Source organism: Mchenga conophoros, linkage group LG15, assembly GCF_057382185.1.
Source record: "Mchenga conophoros isolate Kocher_MC1m ecotype Shallow Benthic linkage group LG15, M_conophoros_male_GT1.1, whole genome shotgun sequence".
NCBI lineage: Eukaryota > Metazoa > Chordata > Actinopteri > Cichliformes > Cichlidae > Mchenga > Mchenga conophoros.
In genome coordinates this window covers 35545097-35571974 of record NC_140540.1, presented here as the reverse complement: position 1 = coordinate 35571974, position 26878 = coordinate 35545097, and the positions used below count along the sequence as shown (strand labels likewise).

At 40.3% G+C, this 26878-nt stretch overlaps 2 protein-coding genes across 3 annotated transcripts; both read left to right on the top strand.

The window, feature by feature from the left end:
- Nucleotides 1-211: 211 nt before the first annotated feature.
- On the top strand, nucleotides 212-17712 carry il12rb1 (interleukin 12 receptor subunit beta 1). Its single transcript, XM_085247511.1, has 15 exons — nucleotides 212-363; nucleotides 969-1092; nucleotides 5519-5670; nucleotides 5798-5940; nucleotides 6027-6066; nucleotides 6319-6438; nucleotides 7425-7501; nucleotides 8013-8220; nucleotides 8303-8449; nucleotides 8614-8712; nucleotides 10993-11148; nucleotides 11306-11461; nucleotides 11890-11959; nucleotides 12171-12246; nucleotides 15619-17712. Exons 1-15 carry the CDS (start codon nucleotides 291-293, stop codon nucleotides 15937-15939), a joined length of 1962 nt encoding a protein of 653 aa, XP_085103637.1. The 5' UTR covers nucleotides 212-290; the 3' UTR covers nucleotides 15940-17712.
- A 2246-nt stretch (nucleotides 17713-19958) lies between these two features.
- Nucleotides 19959-26413, top strand: klhl26 (kelch-like family member 26). 2 transcript variants are annotated; one of them, XM_085247464.1, is made up of 3 exons: nucleotides 19959-20195; nucleotides 22290-22472; nucleotides 22986-26413. In XM_085247464.1, exons 1-3 carry the CDS (start codon nucleotides 20146-20148, stop codon nucleotides 24565-24567), a joined length of 1815 nt encoding a protein of 604 aa, XP_085103590.1. In that variant the 5' UTR covers nucleotides 19959-20145; the 3' UTR covers nucleotides 24568-26413. The 2 variants fall into 2 exon arrangements, with proteins under 2 accessions (XP_085103590.1, XP_085103591.1); XM_085247465.1 differs by lacking the exon at nucleotides 22290-22472.
- The last annotated feature ends 465 nt before the right edge of the window (nucleotides 26414-26878 follow it).

The window sequence follows — 26878 nt, the reverse complement described above, 5'->3', positions numbered from 1 at the left end:
TGTGCAGTCTGGAGACAGCAGAAAACGGTGGCAGGAAAATAAAAAATGTAAAAATCAACAAATGATTTCAGTGAGTCATACAGTATACAGTATTTTGTGTATGACTGCCATTGTGACGAGCACAACCTTCCCCCACCCCTGACGCTTGTGGTTTTGTTGCTCTTCATATGAAGTGAAACAAGCCGAGACATTCTGTGACATTTCGGAGAAATACAAGTGAAGGCAGGTTATCTACATGGACTCTCGCAAACTGTAGAACGATCACCTTTCTAGACTTTCCACGATACCTCATGGAACTTTTTAAGAACAGGAGCTCACTACATGGATACGTTATGTTTATGTTCCTCACGACTCTCAGCAAAGGTAGATACAACTATGAAAACCTTTCTTCTTTGATGACCTTAAAAAGTTTACCTTCATTTAAGTGGCTTTGTGCTTTGGATTTGAGATTAACTTCATTCTGATTATATCAAATCACCTTCAAGAATGCTAATTACATGCATGAAAGTGATAGCACAATTTAGTAAAAACATCAGCCACAAAATTTTGGTTATCTTATCAGCAGTGTGTGGTTTCCACACTTTGCAGTTCACATCCGCAGTGTGCAGCGTTTCTGAAGTGTTGGCTTTTAGGTTTAAAATGTATTTGACCAATTAACTCATTCAAATAGAATGTAAGTGTGAATTTTGCACTTGTAAAGGTGAGGTAAAGTGACAAATAATGATTTAGACGTTAGATGTAGGACAACAAAACAGTGAGAAGAGTGAAAGAAAGTGTTCACTTACAGGTGTATTTCAAAAAAAATGTAAATAGTACAAGAAAATTCCAGCTTGAAATGGGACATTTGAAGCTGTTTTCTCTAAAGTGATGTGTGGTTTCTGGGGTAACGTGGCAAAGATAACCCAGACAAATCAAAGGTCCACCCGATGACATCAGTTTACATCATTTTCAAATATGTTTCTTCTTAGGTTTTGCATGCGAGGCTCCCTCGAGTCCTCAGTGCTTCAGACGAAAAGCTGAAGCTACTGTTTACACGTGCGAGTGGAGCATGAACACGACTCAAAGCGACATGACGTTTGAGCTTTACTTTAAGTGAGTATTGCTCAGTTTCAGCTCTTTGTTACTGATGTGTCCATAAAGATGTTCAGTCTGTGAAAAATACTTGATTCTACACATAAACTGTAAACCTTTGTGTGACATTCTTTTAAAAATGGGCCCATGAAGCCCAGTTGCCACAATCTTGTATATTTCTGACATTTGCTTTCTGGACATCCAGCTTCTTACAGTGAACAACTGGTTGGGTCGTTTGATGTTTCATAGTGAAAGCCAGGGGATAGGTGGGATCTTGATACCACTCTGCAACACCTGCGACTGTGCTGCAAGCCAGAGGTGTTATGTTAGAATGTGAGAAACCGTGAGGGTTTCAGCCAGCCCAGAAATCGTGAGATTTTCACATGACACTGGAACAAAATGAATTTATGATCTGAGAGGCTGTACTCCTTCAAACAGTTTAGGTCAGCTATGTAGGGCAGCTTTCATAACATGTAATCAAAATAAAGCAAATGAGGTCATGTCAGTGCTATGTCCTCTTTGTTTTTCATTTTTTATTTCCACAACAGCGAAGCCCAGAGAAAACAATTTAAGGTCACAGATTCAGCTTCTATTTTATGATGAGCGCATTTTAAATATAGTAAACTTATTCTGTCATTTTAAGTCTGACAGCCTGTGTTTACACACTGTTAGCTGGTGTTTTCATGAATGCAAACATTAGAAACACCTGTATTCAGTTTTTACATTTTACTTTATGTCAAGAGATTTATTCTAAAAGACACGTCTTCAGCTGAGAGTCAGAGAGTAGAAAGACACACGCTGCAGTTTTTACTTGCAAGGGTGGTCACAGAGTGCTCACACCAGAGTGGGGGCCCTGTGATGTGCGCTCTGTTCTTGCACTTGTCTTTATTTATATACAAAAATAATACAACAGTGAATACGTCTGCTCATAGACAGAGGAAAGTATGTGCGTATGCAAGTGTATGTGTGTGTGATTCTGAAGGGCGCGGCCCCTCTTCTTGTTAGGGAGCGCAGATAAAAGTGTCCAGCTCTCCAGTGAAATTGCTTGTTCAGCTATTATCGCTGTGGGAAAGAATTTATAAAGCAAAACAAGTCTTGTAGTCGACAACAGTCTAAGTCATAAAAAGGTCATCATGCAGTATTCTATCACATGTAAACTTATATCATTAAAAGCTTATACTGACTACTTAAGTACAATTTTCCATTGACACTTTATTAGTGACTTAAATACTTGCAGTGCATTGCTTGGCTTCTGTGCATCATGCGCAAACTGCAACAGCAACAATGAAAAACAGTTACCCTGGGAGACTCATGCCTTCACTCTTGCAACCAAAAAAACAAAGAGGTGTGCACTGCTGGCAGCTGAGACGTTTAACGTTAGTAGCACAGTTTGCGCTCCCATTTGCATTCACCTCAGAACAAGCAAGTGTGCGGATGTGAGAGGAATAGAAGTATTATGCAACTTTTATTTTACGCCTCAGATTAGAAAAAAAATGCACAAAAGCACTTTTGCAACATAGGAAATTTTGTGTGTCTGCATTGTTCTGTCATCATGAGTGAAACTGCACTGCCAAACTACATATTGATAGATCTTCAAGAACAGTTACTTCTACTAAAATGGAAGGAGAGCCTACATGACCGATTAAGTCTTTTCATGATCAGAGTTATGAAAAAGAGAAAAACCTGATGAATGGCTTTGAAACTGGAAGAATACCAGATTTCAGGATTAGCATAGAGAGGGGATACTGTCATGTGAAAGAGAAGGTTTTCACAGTCCTGTTAAATACCAAATACTTTCTGCTTCCATTGGAAATAAGAGGGTAGCTAGTACCCTATAATAAATGCCCTCGATTAACTGATCATTAGCATGTGCGAGCACCTCTGCAAAATCCAACATTTCAGCATTTTGGTGATCTAGTGGTATTGATACACACTAGTCTTTTAGGCGTGAACGTCCCAACAAATTCCCTCCAAGGTCAGTCCATGCAATGCTTTGAGAAACTGCACACAAGTTGTCCCGCGTTAGAAATGTATGCAGGTGTCGCTTGTTTGGAAGGGTCACCAGTGTGACCAGGTCACCAGGTGAGCTAAATTATCGTTTGTTCTGAAACTAGAAGTTAAAATGTGTGAAGATGATTGCAAGTGAGGCATTTACTTATGGAAGCTTATAACTTATAATGTGTACCACCTGTTTAAAGCTGTCCATGACCCTAAAAATCCCCCACAGAGACTGTCGAGACCTAGTCAACTGTTTAAGAACAAAATAACGCATTAATGAGCACAGCAACAAAAAATGTCTGATGATCAGAGATACTTTACACAGTAATGAACACACAATATTTAGCCACGTACTAAACACTCTTTCATTTTGAACAGACCAGGTCATTGTTGTGGCTCTTCGGAAGGGTTTAGCGTACCAGGTTCAGCAAAGCTTAGGCTTTCAAAGCTGCAACAAACCACAAGACTTCTGTGACCATGTTCTTTGGACAGACCACACCAAAGTAGAGTTGTTTGGTCATAATGTGCCACCTGAAAACTAAACGAGCTGTAGAGCCCAGTGCAGGACTGATGATGACTTGCACTTGTTTTGCAGCCATAGGGCCTGGACACCTGGCAATTGACCACAAACTCCTCGGTTTACCAAAGTATCCTAGAGTCAAGTGCAGTGTTGGTCAAGTTATGTGAAAATAGTAATTAGTTACCAATTACTGATTACTTCTCCAAGAAAGTAATCCTATTACTTCACTGATTACTTATTTTTAAAAGTAATTAGTTACTTTATTACTTAATTACTTTTAAACAACATGATACACAACCTGAATACACAATAAAGCAATAGACACTTAAGCCCAATTCTATTTTTTCTGCATAATCCATCATATAAAATTGAATCAAATGAAAAAGTCTCTTTTTAGAACTCGTTTTATTAGTTTTAATCTTTTAACTTTATGCACATTGAATCAAGCAAAAATTAAATGATATGCAACAGTCTTTGACTTGAATAAATTCTTTAACATTTAAACCTATTTTCTGCATATTCCATCATATAAAATAAAATCTTTTTTTGTGTTTACAAGTAAAGATGCAAGTAAAACACAGCAAAAATTAAATAAAATCAAAAAGTCATGGGCACTGAGTCATGTCACTCCTAAATCTATTTTCACCTGTTTTAGCAGGAGTGGGGCCGGTGGACATTTGGTGCTGCAGCAGTCGTGTCAGTGGAGGGATCCGGTTTTCTGACAAAACATCTTACTTTGGCAAACCGTCCTACCGTACATAGTATATGCACATTTCTGCTGTCACACAATAATTCCAGCAAAAATTTAAGTATGTAGGACGGTTTGCCACATAAATTAACTACCAATCAGAGTATGCTTCTAGCTCATATTCATAAAGGCGAGACGGTTTGGCACTTAATTTCACCCCTCCAAGTATACTTGTAGCTCATACTCACAAAGATAAGACGGCTTGCCACTTAATTTTGTATTGTGCGCATGCGCAGCACACGCACAGAAACAACCAGTAGGATGGTTTTTGAGGTAGGATGGATTCCCAGAATACCGGGGGTTTCTCTGGGAATTTCACATTCCAATGACAGCGTGCTAGGTGCTTGTTCAGATTTGAAGTTAGGGTTTTTATGCTGCATGGGAAGGAGTTTTCTTCCCATGCAGAGTGTACAGCAGACGCTAATGTTTTTGTCACTTTTTACAGAATCAAACTCAAAGTCACGTCATACTTCCAAGTTTTAAACGGCGCATGGTCGTTCTCTCTCGCGCACTCCATATTATCCATTGTTAATCTACCACAGATGTCGCACACTCGTACGTCAGTGTCATGAGACACTCTCACAAACAAAATCACATTTTAGTAATGCAGTGTGCTTACAGGAAAGTAACAGTAATCGAATTAATTTTTTGCAATAGTAATCCCTTACTTACTTGTTTCTTGAAAAAAGTAATCAGATTACAGTAACGCATTACTTGTAACTGCCCATCTCTGGTCAAATGTGAGGCCATCTGTCTGACAGCTAAAGCCTGGCTGAACTGTGTCATGCGACAGGACAATGATCTCAAGCACAGCAGCAGATCTCCAACAGAATGACTGAAGGGAGTTAAGGGTTTTCAATGACCCAGTCAATGACCTAACCTCAGGGACCTTAAGAGAGCTGCGCATAAACATGCCTGCAAACCTCAATGAACTGACTATTAAAGTCATATTTACCTGAGAGATACAGGTGATACAGGTGTCAATCATATCATTTAAGTTCAAGCAAGAATGTAAAGAGGTGTACTTTCTAAAATAAGAAGCTATGAAAACAGACAATGGAAAACAAACGAGTGAAACTGGACGAGAAAGGGTTAATGTACTCACGAGTTTAATGCTGAGTTTAAGTGTTTCTTTCTCCGCTGCTCCCGGGGCAGTAATGCTTTTATGTTTTTCTATGTAGTGAGACAAAATTTGGGAACATTAAGGAAACTTTCCATAATGTTGTTGAGGAACAACTCATTCAGTCGCGCAGCGTTATGATTTGGGTGGAAGCTCACATAGGAAACTCCACATGCAAATCACCAAAGACGTCTGTCATACTCCAGGACATAGGTAATGGACACCCTTTTTTTAATTACACGATTATCCATTTTGATTCACCAAACTGACACAGCCCACATTTTAATCTTGCTTTGCAGTTGAAATGTGTATTAAGCAAAGTTTCGCTTTCATTCAACAGTAAAATATGAAGCACCACAAAATATTTCAGCATCCTGGTTGAAAAACAACCTCAGCTTGAGCTGGATAGCTACAGAGAAGTATCCAGCTGTAGCAGAAGTTTGGTTCAGACGAGACGAGCACTCCACAGAACCGTGGGGAAAAGTGAGTCAGTGTTTTGTCACCAGATGTAAATTTTTGGCCTTTTTTAAACAAATCATTATTTAACCTAATTTCATTTGCTGTTACAGAGAATAATAAGTACCACCATTAACAACAATAAAGATCAGCGTGAGTACAAATATGTCTTATAGGAGTTAAAATGTCTGAAGATTGCAAGTGAGGCATTTGTTTACCTTTGTAACACCTGTTAGTGTGTGTGTGAAGCCCTCCTAGACCCTAAAAATCCCCCACAGAGACAGTCATCTGTTTAAGGACAAAGTAATGCATTTATGAGCACAGCGACAAGTATTTCTGGACAACATTTAGCCAAGTGAAACTTAGTTGAATGAGCTAAACTCTCTTTTTCTTCAATCTGAACAGACCAGGTCTTTGTTGTAAACCTTCGGAAGAGTTCAGCGTACCAGGTTCAGATCAGACACCGATCCACTATGGTCAAGAAACCACTGTGGAGTGCCTGGTCTCAGGTTGTGGTTCCTGCAGGTGAGCTAGTGTTATATACACAACCGAAGTGATGATTTTAAAAGAAAATGTGAATCTCAATGTGAATGAAATGCATATTTACACTACAATTTAATGATGCTGCACAGGATGCAATTGAAATGTTTGCCTTTTATCGCATGGAGGAAAAAAAACTACATCCTCTTTCAAATTGATGGTTTCAGGATATAAAAATAATCATTCTGACCTTAACAGGTCTAAAAAAACAAAAGTTGGTAAATGTAATCTCAGATCAACAGCCAGTGTTTGCCACAGTCTTCCCAGTGAACGTCCCAGAAATCGTCAAAAAACATAGCCCTCAGTCAGCATATTAAATGTTAAAGTCCATGACAGTACAAGTAGAAAAAGACTAGACAAGTATGGCTTGTTTTGAAGTGCTACCAGGAGTAATAATAATAATAATAATAATAATAATAGATTGGATTTATATAGCGCTTTTCAAGGCACCCAAAGCGCTTTACAATGCCACTATTCATTCACTCTCGCATTCATACACTGGTGGAGGCAGCTACAGTAAGCATCTTCTACAGGTTCAAAAAAAACAGGGCAGCACAACTTGGGTTTTGAAAGTTGCATCAAGTTGCATCACAAACCACAAGACTTCTGGAGTACCAGAAGTACAGACAGCATGGCACAGATGTTTGCCTCTAATGCACAGCAACACATATGGTGAAAACCAAAAACAACACATCAACTGTCGAGCACGGCGGTGGGAGGGCAATGATTTGGGCTTGTTCAGAAACCACAGGGCCTTGCCGTCTTGCACTCATTGAGTCAACCATAAACTTCCGTGTATACCAACGTACTGTAGTCAGGAATGTGAGGCCATCTGTCTCATAGCTTTCTTTTTTAAAATTGTGTCATAATGATGCCAAGTAACTTCTGCCCTGTTCAGTCCACTCTAGCATTCTTCTTATAGGATGGTAAATTCATGCATCTCAAAAAAGTCTTTTTTGTTTTCATTACAGAACTTGTACATGAGCCTAATGTTACCATGACAATAACACATTTCAATGGCACTCGAAAGGTGACACTAACGTGGATGGTAAGTCAACTCACGATAAATCGTCTGTATTTATATAGCGCTTTACTAGTCCCTATGGACCCCAAAGCGCTTTACACGCCCAGTCATTCACCCATTCACACACATGTGATGGCAAGCTACATTGTAACCACCCTGGGGTGCACTGACAGAGGCGAGGCTGCCGGACACTGGCACCACCAGTAGGCAACGGGTGAAGTGTCTCGCCTAAGGACACAATGACCAAAGCTGTCCAAGCCGGGGCTCGAACCGGCAACCTTCCGATTACAAGGCGAACTCCCAACTCTTGAGCCACGATCGCCCCAAAAAGAGCAGGAGCGGTGGATGGAACTGAATTTGTGAAAATACTTGGCTGTAAACGGCACTTCATCCATCAGTTTCTACCACTTTTTTTTTTACATTTTCATTTTCATCCACTACTCCCTGGACAGTGTTGAAACAGTTGAATACAGTATTTTCTTGTCTAGTCGGTCAAGCTGCATTTGTCTCAACAAAGCGCCCTCTTGTTCTTCAGCCAATGCCAGTAGGAGCAGCAGTGAGAAATGTGACATCGAATTCTTCGCAGTGTATTTGCACCAAGACCGTATATCACAACGACCATACTATTTACACATTTGTGTCGTACTCGGCTGCCAACATCTCTGTTATTGCCAAAAATGATGTGAGCGTGTCTCCTCCGGCAATCCTGCAAGTACCAGCTGAACCTGCATCAGATTTAGAAGGTAGGCGTGTAAAATGCATAGATATCAATATTGTGTATATTTATGTTCAAGTAGACCACAAAGCTGAATTTCTCTCTGGCAGCTTGCAACAAAACTTTGGCAGATAAAGAAATAAACAGGAGAACTTGTCTTGAGTGGTACGAGCTTCAAGATGCAAGTCCAGTGCCAAAAAATGTGATAACCTTAACAGGAAAGATGGGTAAAAAGAAGAAAAAAGAAGTTAAAAAGAGTAAGTTGTCTATTAAGTATGTTTAAGTTTGTTCCCTTTGTTCATGAAACGATTAAGATTTTACTCTCATTCATCTTATGTTTATGCCCAAATGCCACCTTGTTTTCAAAATGATGGCATTAAAAACACCGTAGACCAAAGCAGCCTTTGTGTTTCTGTTACAGACCTGAAGGACTACATCCGTTACCTCTACTTTGAACACAGATGTCAACATGGGAGACCACAGACAGTTAAAATGTGCTTCTTTTATCAAAAAGAAGGTGGTAAGTGCTTTCATGAAAGCATACATGTGCAAGGTTTCTACAGACTTTCCCTACCAGCTAGGAGGACTGCAACAAGTCAACCACATTAAAGAGCACATGCATGCACGTATAGATTAACTAAAGGGGAGAGCGAGGCCGGCTGGCACATTTTTTACTGTGTGATATTTCTCTGTCATGTGGTGAGATAAAATGGTCAAACCAATACCGACAAAAAGATAAACATCTCAGAAAGAAAAAAATATTCAAAGATGACTGCTGAAAGGGGGATTCATGAATAAAATTACTCAGTCATGGCAGGATTTGTGAAAAACACAGCTTGTTTTCAGCTACACATGTCCGACCTTAAACATCAGTGAACAGCAAAAATATTGCAATATTTTTCCATTCATTCATCCATCAGTTTATTTTCTTAGCCAGTTGAGGGTTGTTAGGGCTGGGCGCAGGGTACACCCTACTCAGGTCGCCAGTATATCGCTGGACCAAGAAACAGACAATCAGTTTGCACCGATTACACACTAGTTAACCTAACGCACGCCTAAGTACCCACACAGTGTGAGCATGCAAACGGCACACAGAAAGCCCCCAGGTGGCCGTTAGATGGGCACGACTTGTAAGAATGATAAAACGTTTTCATTAAATGAATACGCCCGTCATTCTCCAGCTCAAAATGACCTCTTCAGGCGTCGGTGATTTATTCAAACACAACATTAATACCACAATTAAATCCTATTTTTTTTTTCAATCTTAACGCTATTTGCTATTTAATCTCAGTATTTAATATGAAATAATGAAGTCATGCATCAAATGCAACAGCACAAAAAGCTCTCAGCATAAAAGCATGAATAAATATTGTGCTGCAGTAGATTCAGTCTTCTTTGAAGACAGACTGCAAACTAAAAGATTACCCACAAACCTCAGGATAGGCAGGGAGATGACCCCGCTCACTTTACTGAGATAATCTGCAAACTTTTGGAGACTGAGAGTCAATGACTATGTAAAAATATCTCAACTCCGTAATGTGTTTGACAGTGACATGAATGTTTTTAATTATTCTGGTTGATGCAGTGAAAGACTCAATGGCTGCTCTTCTCTATCAGCCTGTCAAGGCAGCTGCACCTTCAGCTGCAATGCCAACAAACCATGCATATAGCATTTCGTCAGAGATGCCCCAGATAGTGAGGCTTTCTAAGATCTCACGTTTGTAGAGAATTCAGGTGTTGTTTGGGCTGTAAACTCTTTCAAGGTGCAGTACTCAAAAACAGAGGGGAAGATACATTTTTATTCACACTAGGGATTAAAGAAGAACAGAGACACGTAGTTCAAAAGCAAAGGGAATCACCCATCATCGCCAGGAATTATCACTAATAATAATACATTTTCTATATCGCTGTGGGTAGAAAAGGTATTTAGAGGGAGGGGGCTTTTGATTGTTTTGTGTTCACATTGCAAAATTGAAAAGTTGGACTCTTCTCAAATTTTGCAACCTTCAGCAAGCTCTCAGCTCCTAGCCATCATAATTACGGCAGCAGATACAGACCTTGGTCAGTTTGAACAACAGCATCACTTAAGTATTGAATTGACTGATTTAATTAAGCAAATAGGTAAAAGCCTTTCAGTAGAATAATTACTGCAATGATTAATATGTTTTAGCTAGCAAAGGTAAACTATCGTGATGACTGTGATCAGATATCACTTTAAATCATAAACAATCAACAGTAGAACACAAGGCTAAGATTAGCAGTGAAAGTAAGAACATTAACACACAGTGTAAATGGGGTAAAGGGAGGTGTACTAAACAGCTGTGCAATCTTAAGAAAACCACTTATTAGTGAGACAGTGCTTTAGTTTGCAGCAGAAAGATTGAAGTAAAGGTCATGTGGTCTGATGGGCGATTAGGTAATAAAATGTAATGATGCACCAACCTGTGGGGCCAGTGTTGTGATCTGTGGGTGTTTCAGTTGGTCTGGACTAGGTTCTGCTACTTTAAGTACCGTAGTGCCCTTTACCTGCTCAAGTACATATTAATTGTGAGTTGTGGGCCAGTTAGCATGCGTAAAATTTAGTTCCCAAGATTTGCTAAAGTGAGAAGCTAACATGCTAATTACGATATATTACTGAATCCAAGTTTAGACCAGTTCTCTAGGCAGTTAACATTAAGCTGAACAAAAAAAACGACGTGCACCACACACTCATCGAGTGCAAATCAAAATCACTGAGCACAATACATTTTGTTTCCTTCTGCAAAAGGATTATTATTTTAATTCTTTTTTTAAATTTTAGTACCACTGAAGGAACCTCAGGAGGTCGCCACATTTGACGAAACAGACATTTCTGCTGACCTGTCCTGGAAAGCGATTCCTCTTGCGTACCAGCAAGGCTTCCTGACACATTACCGCCTGTGCTGGGTAAAAATCAGTTCACAGGATGAGCCCGAAGGTGTGAAAATCACTTCTTTGAACTCTAACTGCTTCTAAGTTCTGCAAAAGGAAACACTAACTGACATTGAGAAACATAAATTTCCAAACTGTAATAACGAAATTGTTTGTCTTTTTTTTCCCTGCTTTTTTTTGGGGGGGGGGGGGGGGGCTGTTAGCGTGCGACAACATACCAGCTTCAGAGACTAGATACCACCTGGAAAACTTGAAAGCTGGAAGCAAATATAACATCACCCTAGCTGGGGTGACACAAGTGGGAGAAGGGCCTGAAGCCACAGCAATCATCAACACCAAGCCAGGAAAACCAATGAATGGTATCAGAGCGAACTCTCACGTTAAAATAATTTGTTTTTAGTAAAGCTAATATATGTTAGCAAGGTTTTTTCCTTAGGAACTCTAACCAGCTTTGATTTGCATAAATATTTTATGGTACAAACTTACCATATGTAATGATTGCTGTGAGATTTTAGCTTCATTTATCAAATACGTTTCAATATATAGTTTTTGAAAAATTGTCATTGCTACCTTCAAGATATTCACGCTCCACGCTTGAACATGAATATCTCAAGAAGTAATAAAGTGAAACAGTTTTTCACAGAGCTGTGGTATAAAGTTGAGTTCAAACTTTATATTTCAAAGAATGAACTCATTATATTAGTTCAAACCTTGGAGCTAATTTTTTTGCAAAACTCAGATATGGTCTAGCAGAATTATTAATTTTCTCCTCTCCTCCCCGTATTAGTGTGGTTGAGTTTCGGCTTGCTGTTTGTCTTCTTTTTATTCTCAACAACGTGCACCGTTGTCTTGAAGAAGTAAGTAAACTTTTTTTCCCATTTTAAAAACAAACCTGCAGACTACAATATGCATACAGTATGTTTGTTTAGTACTTGTGAAAGACAAGTGAAACATGGTCAGCAGCCACTGTCAATGTAACTTCTGATCATCAGACGTGTCTCTTAATTGTCTAAGAAAGTAAAAGTTTCTCATGAAGTTCTTGTTTATCTGTTTTTTTTTCATCTTTAGGATCAAAGTCAAGATTTTTCCTCCTGTGCCAAAGCCTGTTATTACAGATTTCATCCCCCATCAATCAAAGACTCAGGTAAAAGGCCATTGCTTGGATTTGCAGCTGTTAAGGATTTGATGTTCGTTCCCAGTGTGGTTATTTAGGTAGTTATAGTCAAAGAAATTTGGGGGTTTAAACAGTTTTGCTAATTGGTTGGTATTTTGGTGGTTCTGTGGATTGGAGGTGGAGAGCTTGGCTTTTTTGATCCCTGATTACTGAAATATCATCCTCTCAGGGATATTTGAGTGTGTGTGAGAGTTTGTCCTGCAATCTTAATGAGAAGGCATTCAACTGCGCACTTTGAGGTCCGTCGGAGTATGGGGTATCAGTCCCTGTATAATCACTGTGAGAGGTCGGTCTGCATCTCCAGATGTCACTGATTCTGTTTATGGGGAGGTTAAGGGTGTTTGTTTTGGTGGTCTCGGGATATCTTCTCTGCTCTTTGCAGATGATGTGGTTTGTTATGGTTTAATCAGGTATGTCCTCTCACTCACACTGGGATTGTTTGAGGCTGAGTGTGAAGCAACTGGGATGAGAATTCACAGTGACACTCCTTGGCTAAGCCGCTGCAGCTGGAAAAGGGTCCACTCTGGGTTAGGAATGAGTTTCTGCCACAAGGGGAGAAATTTAAGTATCTTGTGGTATTGTTCATGAGGGGAGAGGGGACACTGGTAGATAGATTTCTGCAGCGTCTGCAGTGAACTGAATGCTGTGACAGTCTGCTGCAGTGAAGAAAATGGATGAATGGTTTCCAAATTTACACACTTGTGAAGGTCCACTTGATGCAGGTATCATCATCAGATGGTGAGCATGAGACTCTGTCCATGTAGACATTAAAATACAGTGCAGGGGCCCTTCGGTCAAGTGGAGTTGTAAAAGTATAATAGTACTGAACTCATGGTGAGCCTTGTGCAGGACTTACAGTCCTACAGTGTGTCCATCATGCACAGGACTTTGGCTACACAGTGAAAGACCAAAGTAACCAAAGCAGGCATGCTTGCATGCAACCCTCAAAAGCCAAAAGCGTGTAGCCCAACTACATGTAGGTGCAATGCAAACTAGCTTAAAGCTGGGCTTGAACAGGAAAGAAATTTTGATTTCACAACAAGCATGGAAAAAAATTAGAAATTTAAAAAGATAAGAAGAAGATGAGAAGAAGGATATGGACTGATTTTTATATAGTGCTTTTCTACTCTCCCGCAGCACTCGAAGCACTGGAGAGCTTTCATTGTTTTCAGTACTCGGCAAAGAAATATATCAGTTAATACTTCTGTGCTCTTCATGGGAGAGGCGAAGCAAATGTAACAGCAAAAGCACAAAGACAAGCACACTTACCCCCCACTGCACAGCACATGTAGACGGGTGTCTGTAAAGCTCTGTGCAACACCAATGCACAAAAATGTTCCATGCATTATGGTTGATGTGTTGGTCCATTTTATACTCACGTTTATGGGACGCTTTGCATGCTGTAGTCTCCAAAACGATGGTTCCCGCTTCAGTTTTGTAATAGAAACAGAAGAAGTGAAAACAGGATGCAACTTTCCAAGTTTTTCTGCAGAACGTGTCATTATTTTTAGTTTTTACTGCAGTTTCAACTCTTTTCCTTCTCAGATTCTCAAATTTATGCATGATAAAAACCAAAATGACACCAAAGCACACAGTGTAGCATTTGGAGTTTAATTTTTTCCCACGTGCTTCCATTAACAACGGTGTTACCAGTTAGCATAGACTGGTAACTGGTGTTACCAGTTAGCATAGACTGTCTGTTAGTCTGGGGGCTTTCACTCCATGGGACCATCATTCACTGACTTCTATTTTTCATTGTTTTCTTTTTTCTTTACTGTTTGGTTGGACTTTCTGTCAGAAAGCCCTGAGGCAGATTTCTCTCAAGTGCAACAAGTTCCTCTTCTGTTTTCTCAGTTACCAGCATGACTAGTCCAAACCACCCCAGGTACTGTGAAGGCAGCTGTTCTCATTTACATGACCACAGCAGGTTTTGACCTGCTTAAAAAGCTATTGTTGTTTTCTCTTGTGAGGCCGGGCTGAACTTTTCATGTTTCTGAAGTCTGCTCCAAATTGTTGCTCGATGCATCCAGTTTGCTTTAATTAGCCTTTAACCTCCTAGGACCCGGCATCCACATATGTGGACATCACATTTTGGGTTATTTAGACCAAAAGTCTCAAGGGCCTGATATCCGCTTATGAGGACATCATACTGCTACCGTTCTATTGAAATTTTAAACGAATATCCTCATATGTGGCTCTCATTTTTCTTAGAAACAAAAAATAGGTAAAAATAAATAAATCTGGTAATTCTTTGTTTTTACATTCATCAGGTCCCAATCACCCCAAATATCAAAGAGAAATTAAAAATGCATGCCGTGGAAGAGTCTGGGTCTTAGGAGGTTAATATTGATCACAGTGTTCTCAGGCCAAGAAAATCATTGCACATACATTGGAAAGGCAAGCACCTGTATATATAATTTACTGAAGTTTAAACAAAGAACAAGCAAAGAGGTCCAGGAAACTGCAGACCTGACTGTGATGAGATATTATGCTCTCAAGATCTAGACTATAAAATCGATTCCCCACTGACCTTTGTAACTGCTAAATGGAATAAGTTTGAAATCATAGGGACGGAGGCCATTCTTGAATAAAAGGCATGAGACAGTCCATGTGGAGTTTGGTAAACTGCATGTAAAGTTCTCAAAACGCATGAGAAAAAAGATCATCTAGGTCAAAAACATAACTATGAGGGCAGAACTCAAAGCACTATGTCTGGGAAACAGTAACAAGAAGTAAAACTGCAAATGATGGAAAGTTGAATGTCTGTGGTTGCTAAGTGGGCATTGCTGAAATGACTGGATGCTTTGGCCAAATATTTTTCCAGCAAATACTCTGACCGATCTATTGAAAGCCAATGTGGCAGAACCACAGACTTTTCATTTGACCAAAAAGCAGAACTGTCGACTGCGTGCAAGAGAAGTATGCAGCCACAGTACCATGACCAGTGATGGGTGGACCACTGTTTTGACCATTGTCAATTTTTTTTTGCCGAATGTGACATGTGCCCTATTGAAAAAGACAAAACATAAGCAACTGAGACAAAAATGAGCTCAACTCATTGCGTCAGTGAAAACAGTACACAAAGGGTGTGTATGTATAAAACCTGTACGTACCTTTCAACACTGATGGTCCTTTTATCAGATGTGCACACTGGTCCCCCTCCTTTTTTAGGACACCGCTTCGATGTTTTCCAAAAAGAGTTTCAAATTTTAATTTGTCTGACCACAGAATATTTTCAATGAGCTTTAACCCACATTTTCATATCTACAACTGATAAAACCTTTTATCCCATGTAATTACAAATACTTACTAAATCTGTTCTCTGATAATGTGATAAAACAGGAAATCCTAGAGAAGAAAGAGGAGGTGCACGATGAGCTGACGCTGCTCAAACTTTATCCAGAGGGAAAGTCTGTCTCAGAGGAAGCAGAAGATGTCCGCGTTCTCAGGGACGAGTGGGACGATGGGACTGATGAGGACGTAGACCACGACAGGAGTACCTTGGAAGAATGCAGCGACGACTGTTCGAGCCCCGGCTCTACAGATGAGGAGCAGAGGAATTCCAAAGGAGAAATTACGGACCTTGAGCAAGTGGACAATGAGCTTGCCATGCTGATATACAAGAACGGCTTGGTGTTTGACATGAAGACAGAATTACCTTAAATGGATTTAACTAAAGACTTTTCAGCATCACAGCACAAAAGAACCTAAGCACTTGCTGACCGAATGAAGGATCTTAGCAATAATATATTAATCAGCAAAAGTATTTTGCTGTTTTTTTTTATTTGACATTAACAGACTATCTTGTTCGTTCATTGACATACAGTAGGGGAAATGATTATTTGATCCACTGTGAATGTTTAAGTTTGCTTACTTTGCAAAGACATTTTTATGGTACTTTCATTTTGTATGCAACTGAGTGAAATAGGTATTTAATCATAACTTAGTACTTAGTGAAGAAACCCTTGTTGGGAAGCACAGCGCTAAAACTTTTCTTAGGTTTAGACACATCCCAGGAAAGGTTTTGGCCCACTCCTCTTTATGGACACTCTCTAAATGCTTTAGGTCTTTTTGCTGCCTCTTGGCACAGACGCCTCAGCTCCTTCCACTCAGGTCTGGAGACCGGCTAGGACACTTCCTGACCTTAATATGCTCCTTCTTTAGCCACTTCTCTGGCAGTATGTTTTGGGTCGGTGCCATGCTGGAAGACCCATCCATGACCAATCTTCAGTGTTTTGTCAGAGGGAAGGAGGTCCTCATCCAAGATTTTATGGTATATGGCCCTGCCCATTGGTCCCTTAATGACCTGAAGCCGTCCTGCACCCTTAGCAGAAAAACAGCACCAAAGCATAATGTTTCAGCCTCCGTGCTTCACTGTCGGGATGGTGATATTTGAGTCATACTCAGCATTTCTCTTTAGTTTCATGTGAGCACTGCACTTTCTGCCAGGCCTCCTCTGAATCATTTAGATGTTCACAGATATTAACTTTAAAACAGGCATGTACATGTGCCTTCTTAAGAAGGGGGAACTTGCAGGCATTGTAAGATTTCAATCCATTGTGGTGTAGTGCATTGATGGTTAACAAGCTCTTCCTGTGTAGTTTTGGGCCAATTCGTCACCTTTCTCCTGATCATCCTCACCCCACGAGACAACCTCTTGCACGGATCCAGATCAAGGGTGATTGATGGTCATTTTATATTTTATTTCCTCGATTTCCCACACTTGTCTCTGACGTCCTCTGAAGGCTCTTTGGGTGTGGTTTATACACATAGTGAGTTGAGATCAGGAGTATCTGTACTTGATTGATTTACTGTCATTGAATCAATTAATCAATCCATGGGAGTCAGAATTCTGGCTAGGTTATAGGGTATCTGTAGAATGCACTCCACACACACTGGTTATGCTCACAAGTTTATTTAGGGTTTTATGCAACAACCCACAGTCTGGTCAGCACTGGTCTCAGCTTTTCCAACCCTCCTCTCTGGTCTTCCACCTCACTAAAAAGGGAAAAAGACTGTCATCAGTCCAAAAGCCACCAGCTGTGCTCTCACCTGCCTCCCCAGCACCGCCCCGTTGAGCTCACTGCACCACTCCTCCCCTGCAGCTAAGCCAGGGACCACACCTCCGTCACAGTATCAAATACTTACTTCACTCAATGACGTACAAATGAATTTATAACGTTCATGTAATGTGTTTTTTTTTTCACCTTTCTACACTAAAATGAAACTTCCATAGAAATGAGAGACTTTAATTATTTTCTTTGTAAGGGACGACATGTGCAAATTCAGCAAGGGATCAAATAATTAGTGCCCCCCACTGTAAGGAGGCCAGTACATGAAAGAAGGAGGGTTAAACATTCTCATACTTTATCACTTTACAGTGTCAATAAATGTTTGTTTGTTTTTATTTGTGGAATAAAGAAATCTTTGTTAATATTTGTTTGACTTTTTCAAACTTTCTAAAAAGCAAATTTGCCTCAGTGGTTTTAGTTCATTGCCGTTATCTTGAGGCAACAACGTGAAACTGTCAGACACAAGCTACCAAAGGATAATTCAGTCAGTTGCAATTTGCTTTAAGTGCTGACTTTAATTATCCATCATACACTTGCTGTGAAAGAAAGCAGATTTGTATTATTATTATTCAAAGCAAAAGTTAATTCACTTTTTGCAGTATGTTTTTGCAATGACAAGAAAATAAAACAAAAACAACTCATGTTGGCCAGTGTAATGTAACAGGAAAGACAGAGAAGCTGTGTTTATGATCGCTGAGCAGTACAAATGTGAGCCTGTTGAGAGGTAATGGTATGATAGGAAGTGGTCGCAAAAAAGAAAACCCAGTGACCTTAAAAAAGGCAGCTCATCAAAAACCACATTACTCATTACTAAAGAGACTTCTGTGGCATTCAGATCGAAAGTTACATTGTTCAGAGTAGAGCGTGTCCTGTTTAATTCTCAAAAAGTGATGACAACCTACTTGCGTTTCCCACCCTGCTGCAATTTGCATTCCCAGAACTGGAAGAAGAAAGGATTTTCCTACTTCAGATTTTAAGAATAAAAGAAGCAAGATGATCACTCTGTTCTGTTGTGTGTTCATTTCTTACCACAGAGATTAAAATCGTCTGGTCAGAGCAGAAGATTTTAATCTCTGTGGTAAGAAAAAAAGCCATCTGATAAGCAATGCCTGTGGTTAAAATACTATCACAGGATACCATAGTGTATGTATAAATAAAGTACAGTCATGCTCATAGTTTAACTGAAGTTTCAGTTTTTATCAACACAACTATTCTTACATTTGATGTTGCAGGTTCAGTCAGTTTTTGCTTTGGTGACGTCAGGCATCCAATACCTCTGCACTTGTTCTTGTGCACACAAGCATTCACTCCTCTGCTTTCACACACATATGGACTTGAGTGACATGCCATTGTTAGTCTATAGGGTTTAATATGATGTTAGCCCAACCTTTGCAGATATAACATCTTCAGCTCTTCTGGGAAGGTTTTCCACAAGGTTTAGGAGTATTTATGGGAATTTTTGGACCATTCTTCCAGAAACACATTTGTGAGGTCAGACTGATGCTGGATGACCAGGCTGCGTTCTCTCAGGTTGAGGTCAGGACTCTGTGCAGGCCAATTGAGTTCTTCTACATCTTTATGGACCTTGCTTTGTGCGCTCGTGCACAGTCATGTTCTAATCCAGAAGGGGCCATGCCCAAACTGTTCCCACAAGCTTGGTGTAAAAATGTCTTGGTATGCTGAAGTATTAAGAGTTCTTCTCACTGGAACTAAGGAGCTGAGCCCACCTCGTGAAAGACAACTGTACACCATAATCCCCCCCTCCACCAAACTTTACACTTGGTACAGTTCTCCTTGCCAAACCCAGACTCATCCATCGGATTGCCAGATGGTGAATTGTGATTCGTCACTCCAGAGAACACATTTGAATTTTAGATAGAAAAAAGTGTTTAAGCACCTTGTCTAACATTCACACACACACAGACTCAAACTCTGATGACTGCATGAGCAAAGATGTTCTGAGCCTGGTTACGCTGGATGTTTCTTCCTGTTGAAAGGGAGTTTTTCTTTCCCACTGCTGCCTTGCTTTCTGAAAGTTCAGGTTTTCTCTGTATTATTGTAGGGTCTTTACCTTATCATATAAAGTGCCTTGTGGTGTGATTTGGCGCTATATAAATAAAAATGACTTGAATTAGTTTCATATGGTCTTAGACAAGTTACAGTCTTTTGCTTTGACATCATTTTAATGAGCTAGACTTTTTCACTGGAAAGCCTCATTCATTTCAACTCAACAATGTCAAACCACATTCTCTATTAGCACAGTCTGTGTGCAGAACTGGTCTCTCTGCATTCCAGTCCTATCACATTTACTGCACAGAAAAATCTGATAAAGGAGGCCCCAGCTCATATACTATTGTATTGTTTACATACAGGCTTTGCAATTGATACTTTTTTTTAATATTCGCAACATTTTACACATATAGACTTAACTGGCAACCAAGAAGTGCTACTTTAATACAGGCCTACCGTATGAATAGAATGACAGACACATTTTATGGATATTTACTGTTACAATCTAGTTTTGTCTCCTATAGGATCAATGCTTCACACGGGACATCTCAACTGAAACACCTGTGCACGTGACTGTGGCGCCCTCTAGTGGTCGGCACAGCAAGCAGCCGGTAGGTGAGGTCACCACCGTGTTCGGCACAGGACTACAGACAGGCAGCTGTTTACCATCCATCCTGGAACAATCGACTTTATTCAGACTTGTGAAGCCATGACCGGGCCAGTCGTGCCATTGGCATCCTGTTAACTCTGCTGAAAATGCCCTATGCGTGTTGCTATGTGCTAGAAGATGGCGGAGTCAGATGGTGGGGAATTTGCTCCAAAAGATACGCAGAACAGGTGGGTGAGGGCGTGGGGAGTCCACGGTGTTGTCTTGGGTGTCCGGTGTTTCCCTGATGGGAGTTCCCACGGCTCCGGGACTCGAGCTCGATCCGAGTCCGTCAGAACGGTTCGAAGCGCCGCGGCGTAAATCAAGGAAACACCGAGGCGGTGTCCGGGCCTCCAGGCACCAAGACTACCTGCTCCTTTTTATCGATACAGCAAAGAAAAAAGAAGTTCAGAATGGAGGCTAGACAACAGTAACACAACCTGCTATATTTTAACAGTTTTATTAATAATTTTCATGATAGACTAATAAATAGGTCACAACTTTGAAGCGATGCTAGTTTGCTTTAAATGTCACCACAAAACTGCGAGCACATCCGTGGAAAGTCTGTTTCTGTTTTGTTATGGCTCAAATATCTTCTTCAAAATCAGATTAGGCATGTTTTTAAAAATTCTGATATTTAAAAAAACAAAACAAAAACATAATGCAGACCGTAAGCATTTCGTTTATTTTAATGAGGAGGTTTCCCCACTGGAGACATGCAGGTGCACTTAATTACGTCAACGTGATAACCGTAGGACACGCCATCATTAAGTATTAAGAGTAACACTGCCAAAGCTAAATGGAACACGTTTGCATTTTTTATTATTTTACGCGGGCAAACAACCACGTTAGTCCAGATGTATAAAAGAAGACTCTCCGTTTTCTTCCCTTCACCTGTTTTGTGTGCGCGCATGTGCGCAGTTTCCACTTTGTTTTCCTTTTATTTTGACATGCACAGACAGAGATGAATATTATTTGCTCAGCAGATACCCAGGTACTCGAGCTTTTCTACAAACAAATAGGAAATTTGTCAGGAATTAATTTTCCCATGCACATACACAGGATCAGTCATACAACTACTGCAGGGATCCTCGCACTGTTTTAAGCTGTTTATTCCAGACCTGCACTTTTTTGCCGTTTTATTTTTTTACCAGTACCAACCAGCAGCGTTTGCATTCTCTAAATTATTTTGTTGGCTCTTGTGAGATGAGCTAATACAACCTCCAAAGCAAGAAAATGTCTATTTGGGCTACATTGTATTTGTTAGCTTTTGACAAAATAAAGGTGAGAGTCAGAGGAACGAATCTTTTTGATCGTATCAGCATCACTTGATATTCGAGATCAATACTGGGGTATGAAAATTGCAAGACTGGTTATTTTTATACACACAGTTCTCAGTTCTCAATTACTTTTTTAGGATTGAACAGATTTTATTTACACCAGGGTGATTATAATTTCTCCTATTAGGGCAAGAAAACTGATTTCTGAACAAAACACTGATGTTGGAAGAGAAGGCCTGGATCATTGTGTCCACTCTAATGGAGGGGTGGGGTTTTGGAGCTGGTTGTCAGGTTGAACCTCATCACTTGTCTTTGACTCAATTTTAATTTTTTGACTTAATATAGGATAATTGTTGGATTTGAAAAACTCCTATCGTTCCCATTTAGCCCCATTTGGTCATTTTTAACCTTCTTGCTGTGCTTGGATGCCATTTTTGAATCTTGTTAAATGAAGCATATCAGGGGGGAAAAGTGCAAGCAAAAACGTATGTAAGCTTGTCGCTCGTCTGAGGTTATATATGTACTTTGAATAAATGTGTTTGCAGTGATGTCAGGGAGAACTTCCTTTTCCTTGAGTGCTGACAAAGTGATGCTTTTTCATGTACCTATGATGGTGTGTCCACCAGATATACTTACTTGCTCTCAGTAAGCCACTGTAATTGTGGCAGATAGTGCTGTGCACTTTACTGCTAGACATAAAAAACTGAAATCTATCTCTTCCCCTCACCATGACTCCAGTGTACAGACACATTCTCGCTAATGCAAAGACACCGAACAGAATGCATTTCTCCCTGGCCGACTCTAGCAGATTAGATTAAATTTTCATCACAGCAATGCTTTCACCAGACGCAACTTATTGATCTCTTGGACTATGCAGCATGTTTGAAAAGGCGGTAATAGCTTTTAGTAACTGAAAAATTAAGCTGAGTACAGAAACTAAGATCAGGGGAGATGTGAAAAAAGGAACAATCACTTGAGTGACTTGAGGCCTTTTTCTCTTTACAGTATGGCAAACAAGAATAGCACCCTTCGCTGTACTTTCTCAGCCCCGAGCCACAGTTCCACCCTCCTTCAGGGCTTGTCTGTGTTACGGGCTCAGGGCCAGCTACTTGACGTCGTGCTGGCCATCAACGAGGAGCGCTTCCAGGTCCATAAAGCAGTGCTGGCCGCCTGTAGTGATTACTTCAGGTTAGTCTAAGGCATGAGACTTCACACTGCCCAATTTGCATTCATAACTGGAAGCTTTTAGCTGGAATGGAGGGAAAAAAACAGTTACATCCATTTAAAGTTAAATACACATCTCGGTAATGTAAAAATACATTCTCAGTCTCCTGTATGTCAGTGAATTCATATTTGCCAAATGATATAACGATATCGTATATTAGAGAAGCAGAAATTGAGAAAGTTTTAAAACATATTAAAACATTTTAATATTTAGATAATTGTACAATAACATAAAAATGCAGGAAAAGGTAAGCTTACTGCTTTGCACACTAGTTTTTGGTTCATCTGCACCAGACCTGAAACAATGAACAACTCAAGAAAAAAAGGGCCTTTTTTAATTTATTTATTCATTTTATTTTACGTAGAGCAATGACTCTGACTCCATTGCCATTCAACAGTAAAGTAAATGTATGCAGTTTTGAATTCCAAGGGACCGTAAAATATCACGTAGTTTACTTACACGTCCTTGTGTTTCAGAGCTATGTTCACGGGAGGCATGAGGGAGTCGAACCAAGATACCATTGAGCTGAAGGGTTTGTCTGCCCGTGGGCTGAAACACATCATCGACTTTGCCTACAGTGCAGAAGTCACTTTAGACTTGGACTGCATTCAGGATGTCCTCGGAGCTGCTGTCTTCCTCCAAATGGTTCCTGTCGTGGAGCTCTGCGAGGAGTTCCTCAAGTCAGCGATGAGCGTTGAGACCTGCCTGCACATCGGCCAGATGGCCACCACGTTCAGCTTGTCCTCCTTGAAGGAGTCGGTGGATGCCTTCACCTTTTGCCACTTCCTCCAGATTGCAGAGGAGGATGATTTCCTGCACATTCCCATGGAGCGCCTCACCTTCTTCCTTCAAAGCAACAAACTGAAGAACTGCAGTGAGATCGACCTCTTCCACGCCGCCATCAGGTGGCTCCAGTACGACGAGTCTCGCCGGGCTCAAGCCAGCAGCGTCCTCTGCCACGTGCGGTTCCCCCTCATGCGCTCTTCAGAGTTGGTGGACAGCATTCAGAGAGTGGACATCATGGTGGAGGATGTTCAGTGTCGCCAGTATCTCCTCGAGGCCTTCAATTACCAGATCCTTCCCTTCCGACAGCATGAAATGCAGTCCTCACGGACACTCATTCGCTCTGACGTCATGTCACTCATCACCTTTGGTGGGACGCCCTACACCGACAACGATCGCACAGTCACCACAAAGGTGTACTATCTTCCAGATGTCGCATCCCGTCAGTTCAAAGAGCTTACGGAGATGGAGACGGGGTGCAGCCATGCTTGTGTTGCCGTACTAGACAACTTTGTCTACGTCGTCGGCGGACAGCACTTACAGTATCGTAGTGGCGAGGGGGCGGTGGACAGCTGTTTCCGCTACGATCCACATCTGAACCAATGGCTGCGCATTCCACTCATGCAGGAGGCTCGTATCCAGTTTCAGCTAAATGTGCTGAATGGACTGCTGTACGCCACTGGAGGGCGCAATCGATCTGGCAGCCTGTCATCTGTAGAGTGTTACTGCCCAAAGAAGAATGAGTGGTCATATGTGGAACCATTAAAACGCCGGATTTGGGGTCATGCGGGGACTTCCTGTCAAGAGAAGCTGTATATCTCAGGAGGATACGGCGTCTCATTGGATGACAAGAAAACTCTTCACTGCTACGATCCGGCGACAGACCAATGGGACTTCAGAGCTCCCATGAATGAACCCAGAGTGCTGCACACCATGATCAGCACCAGGGATCGGGTATACGCCCTGGGCGGCCGCATGGACCATGTTGACCGTTGTTTTGATGTGCTAGCAGTCGAGTATTACATCCCAGAGAACGACCAGTGGACCACAGCCAGTCCTATGAGGGCCGGCCAGTCTGAAGCGGGCTGCTGCCTTCTAGACGGGAAGATTTACATCGTCGGAGGTTACAACTGGCACCTGAACAATGTCACAAGTATCGTTCAGGTGTACAACACAGAGACAGATGAGTGGGAGAGGGATTTGCATTTTCCAGAATCCTTTGCTGGGATTGCTTGCACACCAATTATACTTCCACAAAATATCACACAGCGCTAAGCAGAAGACCTACGACTGTGAAGATTTATTCCATGTGCTCTTTCTGCCGACTGTTGAGTCAACACAAGGTGTGATCGTTTTGTGTGCGTGAGTGTGTGTGCGTGTTTATATGTTCATATGAAGAAATTGACCTAAAAAGCCACAGTACTGTTATTTGGGTATTACTCTGTAGCTTCAGAGGGTTCGTTCATATTTATTCCACATGAAGGGTCTTTATTTTGAGTTATTCTGAATTTATGAACTAAAGTTATAAATTACACTTGTAGTTGTCTGAGATGTGTTTAATACATAAACTGAAAAGGATTTTTTTTTTCAAACATTTGTACCATTTGGAAAATAGAAGAGCGGATACTTTAACGAAGCGTAAACGGTAATAGTAGCACTAACTACCCCAAGTTTTATTGATCAAGGGCTTCAGTTACACACAGCACAAATGTCTCTAGACATAATTATCATTTAGAGTATGCTACAATTTTTCCAGTGACAACATTTAAACTCAACCTTTATAATGTTGGACAGCTTGATTGTACATTGGTTTTTTATTTAATTTATTTTTTTGTGCTATGTTGTAATTATTTAACAACCGTTAGTGTTTTAAAGTCTATTTACTAATCAGCAAACCTCGTATCAATGATGGCACACAAACGAGTATTGTATGTGTTTAAACTGTGAATTTTTATTAGTTATTCCACGTTAGTCTTTTTTTCCCTCCTTTTCAAACTACTACTGCCCTCATTTGTTTCAGTTCTTGCTAATGACTCAGACAACATAACAAACCAGTATGGACCTCTTATGGCAGCTACATCAATACTTAATGTGTGTGCATGTGTGTCTGTTGACACTGTTGCTGCTCTCTTTATGTAAAGCAGCTTGCTTACCATAAAAGGTTTGTCCTTAAACAACAGTGACATTTAAATTTTCTGACTGTAATTGTCTGTTAAAATGTGACAAGCAACATTTTTGCACAAATCCTCAAAGTACAATTTATACAGAAAACATGCTCATGTTATTCACGTCCTATTCTTACTAGTTTTGCACTTTATATCTACAAATGCATATTATGAAGGCTGTTGTAGGTTTAAAAAATGGATGTTGAATTGGTGAATGAGGATTATTTTTAGTGTTAAAGTCAGAAATGCACAAGAATCAACTCTAAAAAAAATCTTATTTGTCAAGGAACTACTTCACTTTGCATTTGTAGCAGGGTGAACGAGCATCTGTCAGTCTGTTCCCGATCCAGTTATCACCTCATTCGCACACGTGTTCTTCTAAATAACCATGGCTAGATGTCATTGTCACTGTAGGCTAAAATCATGTATCAAGTATTAAGGTTATTATTTAATTGAGACTTATGCTGCAGGCAGATGGTCCAAGGTTCATCGAGCCATGCAAAGTGAAGTGTTATGGTTCCTTACCCCTTTTTCCTGAGGGTTTTCTTGCTTGTATATATCCAATTTTAACCTCAGTAAATTCCTCAGTCTTTCTAAGATTTCTCAGCAAATGTGTGAGTGTATAATCTCAGATTATACCAGGTTTTTTTGTGTGTGTGTGCAAAGAGACAAACTTCCTGTTTTTGTTTTGTTTTGTTTTTTCCAGGAACTGGCCGTGTGATGGTGAGAAGCCTCCTCATTTTTTTTCTTTTCTTTTTAAATTTTTATTATTATTTTTTAAACTATCAACTGTCTGCCTTAGTGTGTCTTTGTCTTGTTCTTACCTGTACCAGTAACAGCACATTACATCATTAAAGTGCAATATACAGGAAATTGCTGTAGTCAAAGGGGAATGTACACATGTGTAGCTTTATGTGCATTCTTTATTAAAGGTGAATCATGCTTTAAAAAAGGAACTATTGTTGTTTTTTTGTTTGTTTATTATTATTTTGTACACTCCCACATACAGGAACATTAATGTTTCAGCCAATATACTTCAGTTTTTTCTGTTGTGGGTGTGCAAAGTATTAATGAATTCATAAAGAAAAGTCAGTTTGTTTGTTTTGTTTTTTTCCCCCCCAACTAGTCCACTATTTCTTTATTTCTCATGCTAGTGGTGTTGCAAACCCAGGGATCTTCTGAGAAGTGCTATTGCCAACAAGATTGGCAGCTTTCCAAATAATCAGCCAGGCTGATTAAATTATTTAAAATTAATATTTAAGGTTCCATAACAGCAAATAGTTTTCTGACTTTAATTAATGTGTTGGTTAGCTGTTAGCTTCCTTCATACTGGCCTACAGTAATGTTCCAGGCTCTCCATTGAATAATTTGATCCATTTTTCCAGAAAGGATAATTAAATATTCAAGGGTGTGCAATGTTT

Coding starts and splice junctions, on each gene's coding strand:
- il12rb1 (XM_085247511.1), top strand. CDS start 291: ATGGAACTTTTTAAGAACAGGAGCTCACTACATGGATACGTTATGTTT. Junction 5,941..6,026: donor CCACAGAACCGTGGGGAAAA/GTGAGTCAGTGT, acceptor TTGCTGTTACAG/AGAATAATAAGTACCACCAT. Junction 6,439..7,424: donor TCAGGTTGTGGTTCCTGCAG/GTGAGCTAGTGT, acceptor TTTTCATTACAG/AACTTGTACATGAGCCTAAT.
- klhl26 (XM_085247464.1), top strand. CDS start 20,146: ATGGCGGAGTCAGATGGTGGGGAATTTGCTCCAAAAGATACGCAGAAC. Junction 20,196..22,289: donor CCAAAAGATACGCAGAACAG/GTGGGTGAGGGC, acceptor TTCTCTTTACAG/TATGGCAAACAAGAATAGCA. Junction 22,473..22,985: donor GCCTGTAGTGATTACTTCAG/GTTAGTCTAAGG, acceptor CTTGTGTTTCAG/AGCTATGTTCACGGGAGGCA.